General features: G+C 38.5%; 2 protein-coding genes across 3 annotated transcripts; both read right to left on the reverse strand.

Moving 5' to 3' along the window:
* Positions 1-1,253: 1,253 nt before the first annotated feature.
* ckap2l (cytoskeleton associated protein 2-like) lies at positions 1,254-10,929 on the reverse strand. Its single transcript, XM_084947291.1, has 9 exons — positions 10,782-10,929; positions 8,792-8,858; positions 7,590-7,644; positions 6,234-7,420; positions 5,686-5,881; positions 5,161-5,316; positions 4,371-4,431; positions 3,792-3,951; positions 1,254-2,383 (listed from the first exon to the last, which is right to left on the reverse strand). The coding sequence occupies exons 1-9, from the start codon at positions 10,819-10,821 to the stop codon at positions 2,074-2,076; spliced, it is 2,232 nt and encodes a 743-aa protein (XP_084803417.1). The 5' UTR covers positions 10,822-10,929; the 3' UTR covers positions 1,254-2,073.
* A 1,342-nt stretch (positions 10,930-12,271) lies between these two features.
* On the reverse strand, positions 12,272-14,231 carry LOC146376639 (interleukin-1 beta-like). 2 transcript variants are annotated; one of them, XM_084946968.1, is made up of 5 exons: positions 14,163-14,231; positions 13,713-13,947; positions 13,351-13,512; positions 12,975-13,108; positions 12,272-12,827 (listed from the first exon to the last, which is right to left on the reverse strand). In XM_084946968.1, the coding sequence occupies exons 2-5, from the start codon at positions 13,927-13,929 to the stop codon at positions 12,606-12,608; spliced, it is 735 nt and encodes a 244-aa protein (XP_084803094.1). In that variant the 5' UTR covers positions 13,930-13,947; positions 14,163-14,231; the 3' UTR covers positions 12,272-12,605. The 2 variants fall into 2 exon arrangements, with proteins under 2 accessions (XP_084803094.1, XP_084803093.1); XM_084946967.1 differs by having other exon boundaries at positions 13,713-13,950; positions 14,163-14,228.
* Positions 14,232-14,506: the final 275 nt, after the last annotated feature.

The following is a 14,506-nucleotide window of genomic DNA, read 5'->3' on the forward strand; positions in this document are numbered from 1 at the left end:
CGCTCATCTTTAATCCACCTCTTGCGTGATCTGTCATACTTTAGTCTTTTCTCTTTTCTGTTTAAAGATTGCTTTCTTCAGAGGCACACTTCCACAGAGACCCTTTTTTGATGAGGCTTCAGTGAACAGCATGCGATTCATTTGCTAGAAAAAAAGAACCAATGTCCAAAACCTAAAAAAAATAAAATAATAAAAACTATTGCTTAAGACTACTTTAAAGAAAAATTCACAAGAAATTCTGGTTCTTTGGAAGAAAAATGTAAAGAAATGGGGGAAGCAACACTTTTTCAAAGTACTGTATACATTTTTGAGGGGATTTGATTTTCAAAAGACCTTTACACTTTATACTTTTGTCCTGGTGTTTTACTGCTACAGGTCCATTTGAGCCAAGGATTTCCAGTTGAAGAGCACTGAAGTGAATCACTACAGAGATTTTAATACTATCAATGATGTGTAACCACAGAAATTCCTTTGGTTCACTAGTTCCCCTCACTCATTAACAACAAGCACTGAGTATGAATATTTTTACTACTACTACTTTAAACAGAAATAGCAAGCAGTGAGTCAGTTCCACTGTGGGTGTAGCCTACTCACAGGGAGCAAAGACTACGTGCCAACTATAAAAAAAATCACACAAGTTCCTTTATGTGGCACCAAATGAGGGTTTTTCTATATCTGCACATTTCTAAGACATCAACAGCTTGTTGTGCAGACGATATGTAACATTGACTTAACTCTTGAATTCTTAGTGGCTGGTTTACAAACTGTGAGGTTATAAAATTCAGTTTGATATTACAAAAATATAGTTGAATTGAACGTGGGAGTAGGTTTAGTGAGCATTACTCACTTAGGAGCACAATGAGTTCTTTTATAAACACCTGAAATTCATTAGCACTGTATTGATAAGGTTATCTCATTTTATTCTAAACTATATTAAGCACTGAGCTGTTGTTTAGAATTACACAAAGAGAAAAAAGTCTGAGCCAAGAAACCACCTCTGTGCTGCCAGTAAATATGAATGAAATTTTGGAGGAATGCTAAATCTATCCCACGAAGAATTAAGGACGTTCTGAAGACAAAAGAGGGTCCGACTGAGTATCAAACAGGCGTAAACTAAATTTAATTCATTTCTTATTGAATGTAGTCTGCAAATCTTATTCTTTTTTTGACTGATGTTTCTTAAATAGCAATTTTAAAGTTGTTCTCACACCCAATACCTGAATATGAGTCACCCAGACTTTCAGTAAAGGCTTTCCACTTGTATTTTTATTCATTTAAATTGAGAAAATTTGGCAAAACACGTTCTCAGTTTCTGTTATTCCGTATTAATACCATATTTGTACACATTTATGATGCAGACCTGCTGTGCAGAGCAACTTAGTTCTATACTTCCAGCTCCAACAGCCACAGCAGTTTTTGATCCATCGCTGTTTATTTTAGTCCCCAAGTTATGCAAGAAGTGCTGCAAAACTATACATGCAACATATACACATACAGATTTATAGGCTTTAAAGGGAAATATTTATTTTACATTACTATTTACATTGCATTCTTCGAAAATAAAAAATAACAAAGTCAGGACAATGAACTCAACAGCTTCTCCATAAGGGAGTATATCAAATACTTGAAATATTAAAAATATCCAAAAAGGAAAAAAAGGAAAACAGAGTGTTTGAAAAGCTCAAATGTGTCATGTCATTGAGTCACAGGCGTAACTAAAAGGAATGAGAGACAACAGGAGGTCATAACTGAAAAGAAACGGCATCAAGAGAATGTGTACTTAGGTAGTGAGAAGTGTGTTGCGTATATGAACAGGAGGGCGTGTATGTGAATAAACAGTGTGCAGAGCAGCCAAATAAACACAACAGGTTTTCCATGAGGAAGTGTCAAACACCAAATTATGAAAAAAAAAACAACAATCTCCCCAAAATATCAGCCAATATATTTACAAGGAAACTCATATTCTCAAATCACAGAAGGGTGAAAGCATCGAAGCATGCAGACTAAATTTTTTTTCACCCTCCCTTCCACATTAAAAGTAACAAATGGTGTAATATTGATAAACCACTGAAGCTAATCATCGGCGTCACAGACTAGCTGGACAACCACTTTGTCTTTGAGCGCCTCGTTTTCTCTGTAAACGTACACTGGTGCACCACTTTCAGATGGGCTGGGTTCCCAATCTGTTTGCTCTTCGCTTCTTTCTTTCTCGTCCTCACAGAGCAGGTCATTGTACGAGTTCACGCACAGGTCGTGGTCCTGAAGGGGAGAGGGGTATCGGAGCGAGGCTCTCTCGATTCGCACTGACCGCCTAACCGGGGTGAAGAAGCGGACCTCCTGACCGTTGACCTTTACTGACTCTCTCTGTTGACTTGGAGGGCCACTAAGTGAAGATAAAACATAATTAATTATAATCCACAGAAAAAAAAAACATCTTGCTGTAAAAACTGTAAATAACTCATCATTTCTTTGTTAAGCTGCTTGGATATTATTCTCATTGTGCATATTTTTTCTTTCTTATTGCTTCTGACTTGTGATTAAAACAAAAAGCATACTTCAAACAGAATAAGGAAAAAGGTGAAACCAAATAAAGCACACAGATCAGTGAAAAAGGTTCTAACATTACAGTTTACTGTGTTTAACATGTGTTTCATACAGCAGCCTGAACACAAATTAACAGTATCATTATTATAATATCAACATCACTTAAAAAATGATCTGATCCTGTTTTAGTGGAGCGTTTGCTTTTGGACCTCTTTTGGTAAATGCTGTTGTTTAGTTCTAAATATATGCACGGATTACCGCAGCACCATACACGCAACATACACAGGTTTTAAAAGCTAATTTTACATCACTGTGTACACTGTATTATTTGAAGAAATAAAATAATAGCATAAGGACCATAAGAACAAATCTATATCTTGCATGAAGAAGTTACTTAGCTGCAAAAACGGGCCGGGAATAAAAAAAACAACAAACAAAAACACAGGACGGTTTGAATGGTTCAAACATGTCATTTCAATGTGTCAGAGCAGGGCTGAAAGACTCTGGTAAGTCATGGGAGACAACTCAAGGTCAACGAACGGACGACTAAGAAAACTGGATTTAATTTATGTGAAGAGAACAGCTCAGTATTGTGAAGCATGCTTCCCTACGCGAATAAAAAACAATGAGGAAATATCTTATTGCCAGAGACACACGGCAGGAGCAAAGCAGCTTTTCTAGCTGAGGGCACAGAGCCTGGGTGTAGCTCATTTCAATATTTACACTCAAATGACAAAGCAACACAACAACTTAGCCTTTCTCAAACTGTGCATCCAGCAGTGATTTTAGTGAGTGATCTCTTAAAAGTTGTCTGTGGGACAGTGTTCAAAGGAGCACGACAAACACTCTTTATATAGATTTACATTACTCACAGTATCTACAGAACACAGTAAACTTGGCATCATAATCTAGAGTGTGCCTCGAGATTATTAAATGGGATTGACTGACAATGTCCCATTTTTCCCACATTTTGTTCTTCTCTTCATGCTCTTTGCAAACTGATGCAGAAATTCCCCCCATTATTAACTATGCAATGCTTTTATTTCCGTGTGAATGCAAAAAAGGAAACGAGCCGTTGGCGTTGTTATCATGAAAAGTCGATGGCTCATAACCTCAGTAGCTTACAACTCATGGGCTCTGTCATCAAACAGATTAGAGCTGAACTAATGCTAAATTTTTTTGAGCGACCAAACAAATACATCAGAGAACAGTAACATGGAGAAAATGAAACAATGACTCGAACATACCCAGGGGTTGCTGTGATCTTGTACTTGACCACAGACGACTCTCCTCTCTCCCCATAAATGAGCGCTCTGACAGGTTTGGGGGTCATCAGTGGATTGCTGCCACAGTCTGGAGTGTTTTCAGGTGTTGGAATATGTTCGACCTCTTTGTCCTGTTCTTTAGCTGAAAACAACATGAAAATGTGGGTTTTACTAAATTTAATTGGGGAAAATATCCTGCAAGAATTAACAGGACTTGATTTGATGTAGAAAATGTGTGCATTTAGTAGCTGCACATTTACACTTCCAATGACAAATAAAATACCCAGGCTTTGGATACCATACCAGTACCTCAGACTGGTAATCATATACTCTAAAAATGTGCATCTTATTAAATGTGCATATTTTAAATAACATTCGTGGTCGTATTTTTGTTTAAAAGGAAGGAAACTTATATTATTATGCAACGGTTTTAATTTCATATTAGGCTGTATGTTCCCCATGAATTAAATGAGTTTGACACCCCTTATCTAAGAACTAAAGTTATCTATTGTAAATCTTAACGCTGCCGCTGCCCCCACCAAGGTCATGAAGGTGAGTTACCTTGGATCTCGTCCTTTTTCTTCAGAATGTCAAACACCACGATCCGCAGCTCATCCACTGGCTACAATAAAATACAATTACAGGAAAACAGGATTATTATACATTACTGGAAAGCTTTCCCCAGAGATGACAAACTCTTCACATCCTGCTCTGAGCTAAAGTTAACTATACGCGTATCAAGTTCAAATTTGTTTGTATGGCACAATTTCATGCTAGACCAATTAAAAATGAAAAGTGACAGATCAACAGAGAAGGACTAACATATACAAGCGTTAAAGAGAAAGACAGTTTTCCAAATGCAGTCAGAATTTCCAAGCTACTAGTTGGAATGTGTATTTGTGACTCGCTAAATAAGCTACGCAGACCACTGATCAGCCTCTATCCATGAACATGCTGCAGCAGTGTTGGTTTTGAACTGCTCTACCTAGCTAAGAAGCCGAACAAAAACCTGTTTTTTTTTTTTCTAACAGTGATACTGGAACTCACTTAATTCTGGCCTCTGAGTTATCTGGAATACTGCACTAAAGACAAACAGGATGCATGACATAACCCCCCTCCCCACCCACCCCCCAAAAATGCTGAAAACCCCACACTGATGCATCAACAACAGAGTCATTTAAGTTAAGATTTGCTATGCTATCTTTGACCTCTGCTATATTATAAGGTTTCGTTTTCTCTGAGTGAGCCCTGTTTTGTTTATGTAGGTGTGCACAAGACTACAGATGGAAGAGGAAGATGCTTTTTTAATACATAAAAGACCTTGAGAGTCTGAATATCACTGTTGCCTTACCTCCAACACAATACGAACAGCCTCTTCGAACATGGGTAGGACATCGAAGTTTCCTTCTTGCTCCATGAGGCGGACTTGACAGATCCAATATTTCGCAAATTTCTGGGAAACGGCAGGCAGGCGGGAGAGAACCTCCTTCACCTGGTCTCGGCAACCCTGCAGGTGTGAAACATGTTCTCAAGTAACTGGCAGGATACTCCAAAGAGTTTCTTTTATGTTTATCTTTAGTCATAACTTTTTTACACTACCATTACGTAATGACTAACCCGGTGTGAGAAAAAGTTAAATGTAGGGGTTGAAATTCTCTGATGTCCTGTTATATTCTTCTTGTAAGTTTTAGCAGGTAAAAGCACATCTGCTTTCAAACAAGGTGAGACAATATTTTCTGTATCACATGCATTTTTCTTACTTTATCTAATGACTACACAGAGATGACAAACTTTCAAGTCTGTTCTCTGTGTTTACTACACAACTTCAGGTGAGCAATGAAAAGTGACACTGAATCAAACCAAATACAAACCACACCTCTCTGAGTAACTTGAGGCAGTCAGCCAGGGATCTATCTACAGCACAGATGAGGGAGTAGGCCTCATCTTCTTCAGTCATGGAGGCCCAGAAAGGCTGAGGCACTGAGACCGTGCGCCTGACCTGAGGTTTGCCTTGCATTGGAGGACGTTTGTAGGTAATGCCTTTGGACTCCCGCCATTCCTGCAGTTTTTTCCTTTATGTCAAAATGAGATGAGTTATTAATGAGCAATATTACATGTAACTATGAAAACAGAGCTTGGAATGTCTACAGTGACAAACTGACCTAGAAATCAATACGTGATCGACGAGATAATAGTTTTTATATTTGGATCTGCTTAAGCCAAATAAAGTCAGTATATACTAATACTGAAAAGTTATCTCGTCCTACAGATAACTTTTGGTGTTCATCACATACAGAAAGAACTGAGGTCACTGGGGCCGAAGTCACAAGGCAAACTTAATCCCACTGTGAACTACATTGGAAATCTAGCAAACTGTACCATGTCACAATTTTGTAGTACAGTTACCTGTACTGTTCTACTTACATTCTTTCCACCTGGGCAGCAGTCAGTTTCTTTCCCTCAGTCTGAGGAAAGACCTTACTCTGGACTTTTGGGGTCTTCGTGTTTGTGGCTTGGCCTGTGAGACGGACGGTCCTGGAAGGTGGCGGGACTGTCTGTGAAATAAGTGGAGCGACTCTACTCTTTACACCAGATTTGAGCGGAGGAGCATTTGAAGCACGATTTTCTGTCTTGCCAGCTGTCTCTTTAGTTATCTTGGTTTTCCTTCCCGTATCAGTCACAGCAGGCTCACCGACAGGTCGAGAGTTGCATGTGTTAGCCGGCCTCGAGAATGTTTGGAAGGCAGCTTTGCATGGCTGGCTCTTCTCCCCTTTAGGCTCAGTTCTTGGCTTTGTGGACTTGTTTGCAGGCTGACCAGTTGATTTTTTTGCTGCTACTCTTACCTCTGGCTTAAAAGACACAACCGTGCACTTGAGAGATGTGTATGTTGTTTTCAGTCCACTTGATAACTGACTTTTAGATGGCTGAGAATGACTACCCAGAACAGGTTTAGAGTTAAGTTTGTTTTGACCCTGAACTTTATTCTTAGCTCCCATAGTTGAAGAAATATTTGCAGCCAACCTCTGCGAAACAGACGTTGTTGACTTGCTGCTGGATTGCACCTTCGTCGCAATTTGATTTGTGGTAGTTGTACTAGCTGCAGTGACAGAGGTATGTGGTAGGTTTGGCTTTGTGGCTCTTGACTGGATCACTGCAGGAGTAAGTCCTGTTTTTGTTTTGACAAGGGGGCCAAGACTAATCCTGGTACTGACCGTCATCGTTGGACCTGATATGGCAGAACTTGGGCCAAAGCTGAATTTGCTTTTTGATTTGACTCTGACTGTATGAGCTGTGTTTAAAGGGGCTTTGCCTGAAGTTTGAATTCCTGCATTTGCCTGCTTGTTGACATGGCCGGCTCCATTCAGGTGAGGTTTGAAGGACACAACATTGTATGTTCTGGTGAGCGAAGGGTTTCGATTAGGTTTTGGCTGTGCTGGACGACTGTTGTTCTGCTGTGCCGTCAGTATATTGCCGTTTACATTTCCTTTGTTACTGACACCAAATGCTTTCTTTTCAGGGCCTCGACTGGCTTGAGCTGTCACGCTTTGACCTTTTGTGATATTACGCTTGAATCCGTCAACTGGAGCTTTGTTTTCTTTTCCTGCAACAACCTGTGAAAGAAAAACTACGAATTAACAAAAAGGGAATCAACACTAGCCTGATTCCAAACAGCATCTCTGTCCAGCCAACAAACTGTTTCAGATTCCTTCGCTGACACTGAATTATTTAAAGATTTTGTTGTCAGATTTGTGAGTAACAGTTCATGCATTCAAGCTGTACCTTTTGTGTAGATGTCACAGGCTTCTTACTCACAGAGTTTCCAATTAGGTTTGACCTAAAGAGTGAAACATCAGTTACTTAATTTATCAAAACAGAAAATGAGCTTCAACATTTTCCAAATGATGACCAGATATCTTTTTAGAGTTGATCATTAACTGATTTTATTTTTGTTAAAGTCTGTGGTAAGAATTTATTTTCTCCCTATGTTTATCATTCATCTGTTCATACAACGCAAAAATAATTACAATTATTTGGTTTCATTGAATCATGGTCAGTGCACATAAAATCCATGAACCCAATGGACCTCTTTTTGTTTTATTAAATGGAATGTGGATTTGTAAATAAGTATATGCAAATATAGGTCAATAGGTTTATGATATATCTACATAGATAGATGCAATGTTCATTGCTTAGATGTTTTATTTATTTTTATACTTTAAAAATATGAAAGATTTGAGACTTTGTAGGGGATTTAAATCCCAGAAAAAAATCAGTCTGATTTGTTATATGGATTACCATATATACCCATAGGGGACTGTTTCATTCTCACATTTTCTTGGGTGTTTGAAAAGAGGTTAACTGGGCTTTTTTTTGAGATTTTGATTCTAATGCAAGAGAAAACAATGATAACTAAATAAAAACTCATGCACGAGGACAAAAACTATAATGAAATGTACTGACACTTGATAACATTTAATAACAAAATGAAAAGTGGAATGAGTTTGGAAGTGATCCAATCGGTCAAACAATGTTAGACATGTACAATTTGATCTGCCTCAACAAACAGGGTGGAGTGCCCATGCCTGCAAGTAAGAGAGAGCATACATACGGACACATTTTGCATTTGATGTCAAGGACAATAAGACTCGTTGTAAACTGTGTGGAGCAACTCTCACCAGTAAAAACATGAGAAACTTTTTATTCACCAGATTCAACTTTAGATTTAGTCTACTTTAATCTTATATTTAGACAACTAAAACTTAAATAATTTATGGCTAAAACTAAATGACGTTTTACTCAAAACACCTTCACTAAAACGTAATCAAAATTAGCTCTCAAAATCAACACTGCATCCAAGAGGCCTCTTCAGTTCTAAACCTGGCACAGTCCCAGATAATAAATTCCTGGTGATGGGCTGCCTCCTTTCAACACCCAGCAACATTTCATAAAACATTTTTTTCCACATGCAGTTTTATTCTTACCTTGCTTCAGGTAGCTTCAGCTTTCCTTTTGCTGCCAGATATTCCATTAGCTTCTGCTTACGGATCTCTGTGACAGAAAACATACAGGAATTAAGCACCATCAAATAAAGATTTTTCACTATACTCACATGTAAACGCCAAACTTGAGATTCATGAAATGCCTGAACTGAAAATTCTAAAGGATTAGAACGAAGCAACATTATGTATCTGTTGTTTGTGTTGTTCTTGGTTTGGCTGCTCGCTGTAGTGGTCGCCACAGCAGGTCCACTGCATGTCCTCTTTCACTATATCCATAAATCTTGTCTGTGCTCTTCCTCTGTTTCTGCTGCCTGGATGCACCATAGTTGACATCCTTTACCCAATATATCCCTACCACCCCCCTGTACTTTTCAAAACCATCTGAGGTTTGCCTCTCTAACCAATCTGGTCAACCTGAGCACACACACACTCATTCCTAATCCTGTCCCTCCTGGTCGTCCCCCATGAGTAAATTCAACATCTTCAAATATGCCAACTGCCTTTTTCCTAGGTCCATACATCACAGCAGGTCTTGAATCACAAATTACCCCTGACAGCCATCTCCACTCCACTCGCCCTGCCTGCACTCTCTTCTTCACCTCTCTTATGCACTGTCTGTTGCTTTTAAAACTGACTACAAGCAAAGCCTTTTTGAGTCAAACGTAAACAGCATGTAAACATTTCAAGTTAAATGTTGTTCTTTTATCCTGAAATGTAATGCCTTTTTCTAAACTGAGCCAATATACAAATACATGGGAATATTTTAGTTGAATGGGCAGGTGATAAAAAAAAATTGGTACTTTGATGCTATTCTGGGTCAAATCAATGAAAATGGTGGTTTTGGGGACGGTTGAAATTGTACATGTCATATATGTGTGTATATTTTAAGGGAGAGAGTTCAAGGGGGATCTTGAAATTATAATACGAAACATCTGTGTTCCCACCACATTTGTGTAGGTTCAAGCAGAGGCTGACACCTGCTGGTCTTTGAAGGATCATGGGAAAATCTCCAAACAGTGTAGGAGCATAGTAGTATAACTATATGTGGTTCACATACAGAACAGAGGTCATAGGTTTATAGAGATGTAAACACTCAGAACAAGCAGTTGGTCCTCAGTCCTCTTCATTTTCTCTAGGTGCTCTGGCTAAAAGACATTCATGTTAGGTTAATTGGTGATTCTAAATTTGCTGTGGATGTTAAAGTGCTTGAAAGTGTACAGATAAGTGCTGTATGAATGTAGAATTAAAGTAGGACTTAGAAGCTCTTTGAGTGGTCAGTAAGACTAGAAATGTGCTTTATTAATGTGAGTACATTACATGTGGCGCTCCCTGTCTTTGCTCCTGCAAGAACAAGTACCCACAATGCGTGAAAATTAAACAATAAAAATGTTCCAATCCACTTATTCTGAGCTAACTGAGAATAAAACAGAAATCAAAAGTGGGATTGTGGGTCATAATAAGATTATAAAGGTGCCTAAGATGCCATTTCAGTGAGTGAGGGAAATCATTGTGAGTCCCACACATGTAGGTCTTCGACCACTGTTTTGAATACAGACAAGATAGCAATAGCACGTTTTGTGCTTGTTATACATACAGAAGTGAGAACAGTGTGATTGTATGGTTATAAATTGGTTATATAATAAATTCCAACAGGTCTAGAGTTTCCTTGCCATTTTCACAGTCATGCATTAAATCATTTTGGCTGTTACACTATCCAAGCTCTCAAACTTTATTTAAGACTCAATTTTCTATTTATTAATGTCAGACCAGTTATTTATACATTGTAAAAGAATATGTAGTTCGTAATTTGTTGTTGAATTGACCGGGACATTACTATGAAAGCATGACTATGAATTGTACGTGTTAAACAAAACAAACAAAGCAGGCTCCTGCATGGACAGACCGCCATTAGGAAGGTCGGTTAACCGTTTAAACTTTGCTAGCTTTTATGGAACTTAATAAACTCGCTAACCTTTTCTGGAAAGCACTGGCTCGGATTCCCCTTCTTCCATTTCTAATAGAAATTGTTTTCGTCGTATAAGTTTGTAGAAATCAGCTAAACAAACGTGTTTCAAACACGTTAACGTCGCTCATAATAACTGCGCTCGCGCATCCGCTTTCGAAATTGCCGGGAGTTAACGCCTCCCTTCTCTGATTGGATGATTTGAAATTTCGGGGGAAAACAACACGCTTGCGCAAAACTCCTGCGCTGATTAGAGCAGAAATCATCTGTGCAAATGAATGATAGGCAGGCGCACTATTTCATGGACATGATGTGTCAGCTGTGCTTTATTATATGACCAAACTTTGTATAAAAACTCTTCAAAATATCACCGTAGACGACATAAATTAGAAGGTACGATACAACTCATTAAAGTGGTGACTGAAATGAGAGTTTTTTGGAAACATAGGTTTTATTTTAAATTACTTAGTGATCCAAATTTAAAAAATTAAAGGCAGGACAACATAATGGCGTCTGGGAAGACGTTGTATCCCTTATAAGTCAAAGTCATACATAATCAAGTGTAGACAATTAGCAGTTAAGTCCAGGCACCAAACAAACAAACAAACAAAAACTAAGATACACTGATTTAGACAGACTAATTTGTTTGGTAAGAATGCTTTTAGTCCACTCTGCCACTTGGTGGCGACAATGTACCATTGAATTGTTTGCCCATCGCTAGTAAAATGAACAGGAAGAAGAAGAAGGTAGGCTAAGATCATACATGATAAGACTACATAGGAAAAAAAATCTCAGAACAGGAAAAAAATGCTTAATTAAATAAAGGATATATAGTAAAATTGAAGGAGCTCAGTAAGCAAAATATCAAAGCAAAAACTGAATAAAATACAATTAAATGGCTCTAGTAAGTAACTCCAGTAAGTTTAGCCAGATGACTCAATGAATTAGATTAAGAAAAATAAGAGAATAAAAGTAGTTTACTAAATGTATAAAATAAATGTCAGAAACCCAACAAATTTCTCACCGTAACAGAGTGAAACGTGTAGGAGACACTGCAATAAAGTGGCTTAATGTGCACACAATGTGTCGGATTGGGCAGAGTTTAAATAAACTCATATCAGAACAGAAATCTTGCATTGTAAAGATTTATTGCACAAGGTATCTGTGCTTGGATCAGCAGAGTCTGATAGATAAAGTGATCTGCCTGTCCAATAAGTTGGGCAGAAAGTGATCAGGGTTATGATGGTTAATGTCTGTTTAGTTGCCAATCACAGAACCGGCTGTACTGATCAGTGTGTAGCCTGTCGGTGTCATCAGCTCTATTCTGACTCTGGGTTTATTACAGAACACCGCGTTGCACGGAGCTGAGGAACAGTGGTTGATTTCTGACTATTTTCACAAATAACATTTTGTGAACTTTGCTGTATGTTGTGGTGAGAGACTGTTATTGTCTGTTATTTATCCCTATTTGAGTGGATTACCAGATATTTAAAGAATATATCAGCCACAAATGTAAATTGGGAATAAAAAATTTATTTAAGATTGTTAGATCATTTAAATACTTGTTTGTAAAAACAAACAAACAAACAAATAATTAACAGCTTGCAATAGCATAAATAGATGAATAAATACATATATAAAAGCATCAACAGTATGTTAAATTATTGATTAATAACTACACACCAGATGCTCAGAGAGCACAATGATGCTACCTTGTGATGTAACTTTACATCATTAATTATTCCAATTTATGTACTTAGCACATACTGTAAGAAGGTCAAACTGGAGCGCAAATAGAGCTCCAAAATTCATCTTGGGAATCCTTAATGGGTTTTAACTCTGGCGCTGGATGTTGAAGCTTCTGTAGCGTGGGGCGGTCTCCTGACACACTTCCACCACCTGGTCGTCGTCCTGCGCTGTGCTGATGTACCAGTTGGGGCAGCGGACAGACATGAGAGTGCTGATGCTGAGCCCAGTGTCGCGTTTATAGAAGAGAAATCGCACCATGTCGCTTTCAGCGCTTATCCTTGTCAGACTGTTTTTATCCGTCACCTCCTGAGAAGAGCAAACATCCATGTCAGAGAGTTTCAGTCAACAAAATTAGGCCTGATATCAAATATTAATTCATCTATATGTGTGCAGTGTCTTATAGATTATAACAAATGGTGTGCTTTTCATGTGAGATTCCTGAAAGAAGTTTACCTCCAGGTGGAGGGTTGGCTTGTCGTCATCCTCGTGACAAGACAGATAGAGGTTTGTGCCTTTGATGCCCAGAGCGACAGGCCTGGTCTCAGCGATGGGTGTAGGGTGCGCGTAGGTCGACATGTTCAGGTGCACTGTGGAGAGAGTGATGGATACAGGGTCATTTTAATAAATCATGGCAGCGTACGTAAGCAGAAAAATGTTAGAGGCACAATTGAATCAATTTAATAAATTCAAGTTACCTATCCTTTCTACTATATAGCATTTTAGTTCTTTTCTACTTCATGTTTCTAACAACATGGATGATGGATGATGATTTTTAATGATTTTTAATGATTTTAAACTATTTAAACGTCTAAGTGTCACATGTAGTTACCTTTGCGGTCATCACTGCCTCCCTGCAGCATCACTGCATGGAGCTCCATGCTGCTTTGGACCAGAACCAAGCTCCTCTTTTGGCTGTCAGTCACAGTGCACTCAATCTCATCCCTGCTGGTGAACTGAGGTGGTGGACCTGTCCTCTCGATCACACTATGCTCTGGGACAAAAACAGACATGCATGGTTGAATATGGTGTTAAACTAGATTTCTGTCTACTTGTGACTAGGATGGTAAAATGGAAAGATACATTATTTGTGTATTAATCTAAAGAGAATTCAAAATAGCTAAACCTAATTCATATTTTATAGAAGAGATAATGGCTCATTATGAGTTTTTCCAGTATTAAACTTGTGATTACCTTCCACAATGCTCTCCAGCATGATGGAAAGCAGGTTTTCATCCTGGAAGTCTGTGCTCAGCACTGGCTCTGAATTGCTGGTCTTTAACCTCTCCATGGCAATGATGAGGTTGACCACACTCTTCATTGTCACTGGATGATGGGAAACTTCCAAGTCCAGTCCCTTGGGCATCTTGAGGCTCCATTCCTCAGCCATGTAGCTCATTTTGAAGTCCATCTTTTACTGAGTTAAGATCTGCTAAAGCACAGAAAATAATTTGTATTATCCTCACAGCTGGATTTTCAGCAGAACTTCTACTCATCTTATACTTTCTTTATTTTGTTTCTGTTACTATTTACATTTTTATAGCATTTAAAAAAAAAAAGCTCTCTACTGTTACAAAGCAAGGATCTTCTTTGCTCAAGATGAACACTGTCAAAAAACCACACGAACATTGTAAGTGAGCTTACCTGTTGAAATTTGGAGATCAGAAGCTGTTTCAATGTGCTGTGTTCACAGTTGTTCTGTCAGTGTTGTTCTGCCCGACTGTGCTGTCTGGCAGGGTTTTTAAATCCCCGCATCAGGGAACTTTGGTATTGCATACAACACATACGTCATTATGATGCAACAGTGGAGTTGCACAGGTTCTCGGCGGTGAAGTGAGCTGGCAGATTCACACACAAAATCCTCTTCACTGATTCCAAATATTGGCAACAGCTTGAAGCATCTGCACAGAAGAGTCATAAGTAAAGGATAAATAGACTGGCACTTATAAAGTACCTCTATATTCATTTTAGGTATTAAAAGCACTTTC

Source organism: Perissodus microlepis, chromosome 12 (genome assembly GCF_051167445.1).
Source record: "Perissodus microlepis isolate ML-2025 ecotype Zambia chromosome 12, ASM5116744v1, whole genome shotgun sequence".
NCBI classification, from domain to species: domain Eukaryota; kingdom Metazoa; phylum Chordata; class Actinopteri; order Cichliformes; family Cichlidae; genus Perissodus; species Perissodus microlepis.

Coding starts and splice junctions, on each gene's coding strand:
- ckap2l (XM_084947291.1), bottom strand. CDS start 10,821: ATGGAAGAAGGGGAATCCGAGCCAGTGCTTTCCAGAAAAG. Junction 7,421..7,589: donor CTGTGACATCTACACAAAAG/GTACAGCTTGAA, acceptor TTTCTTTCACAG/GTTGTTGCAGGAAAAGAAAA. Junction 5,882..6,233: donor GCTGCCCAGGTGGAAAGAAT/GTAAGTAGAACA, acceptor TTTGACATAAAG/GAAAAAACTGCAGGAATGGC.
- LOC146376639 (XM_084946968.1), bottom strand. CDS start 13,929: ATGGACTTCAAAATGAGCTACATGGCTGAGGAATGGAGCCTCAAGATG. Junction 13,513..13,712: donor GCTGGAGAGCATTGTGGAAG/GTAATCACAAGT, acceptor TTTTTGTCCCAG/AGCATAGTGTGATCGAGAGG. Junction 13,109..13,350: donor AGGCAGTGATGACCGCAAAG/GTAACTACATGT, acceptor CTCTCTCCACAG/TGCACCTGAACATGTCGACC.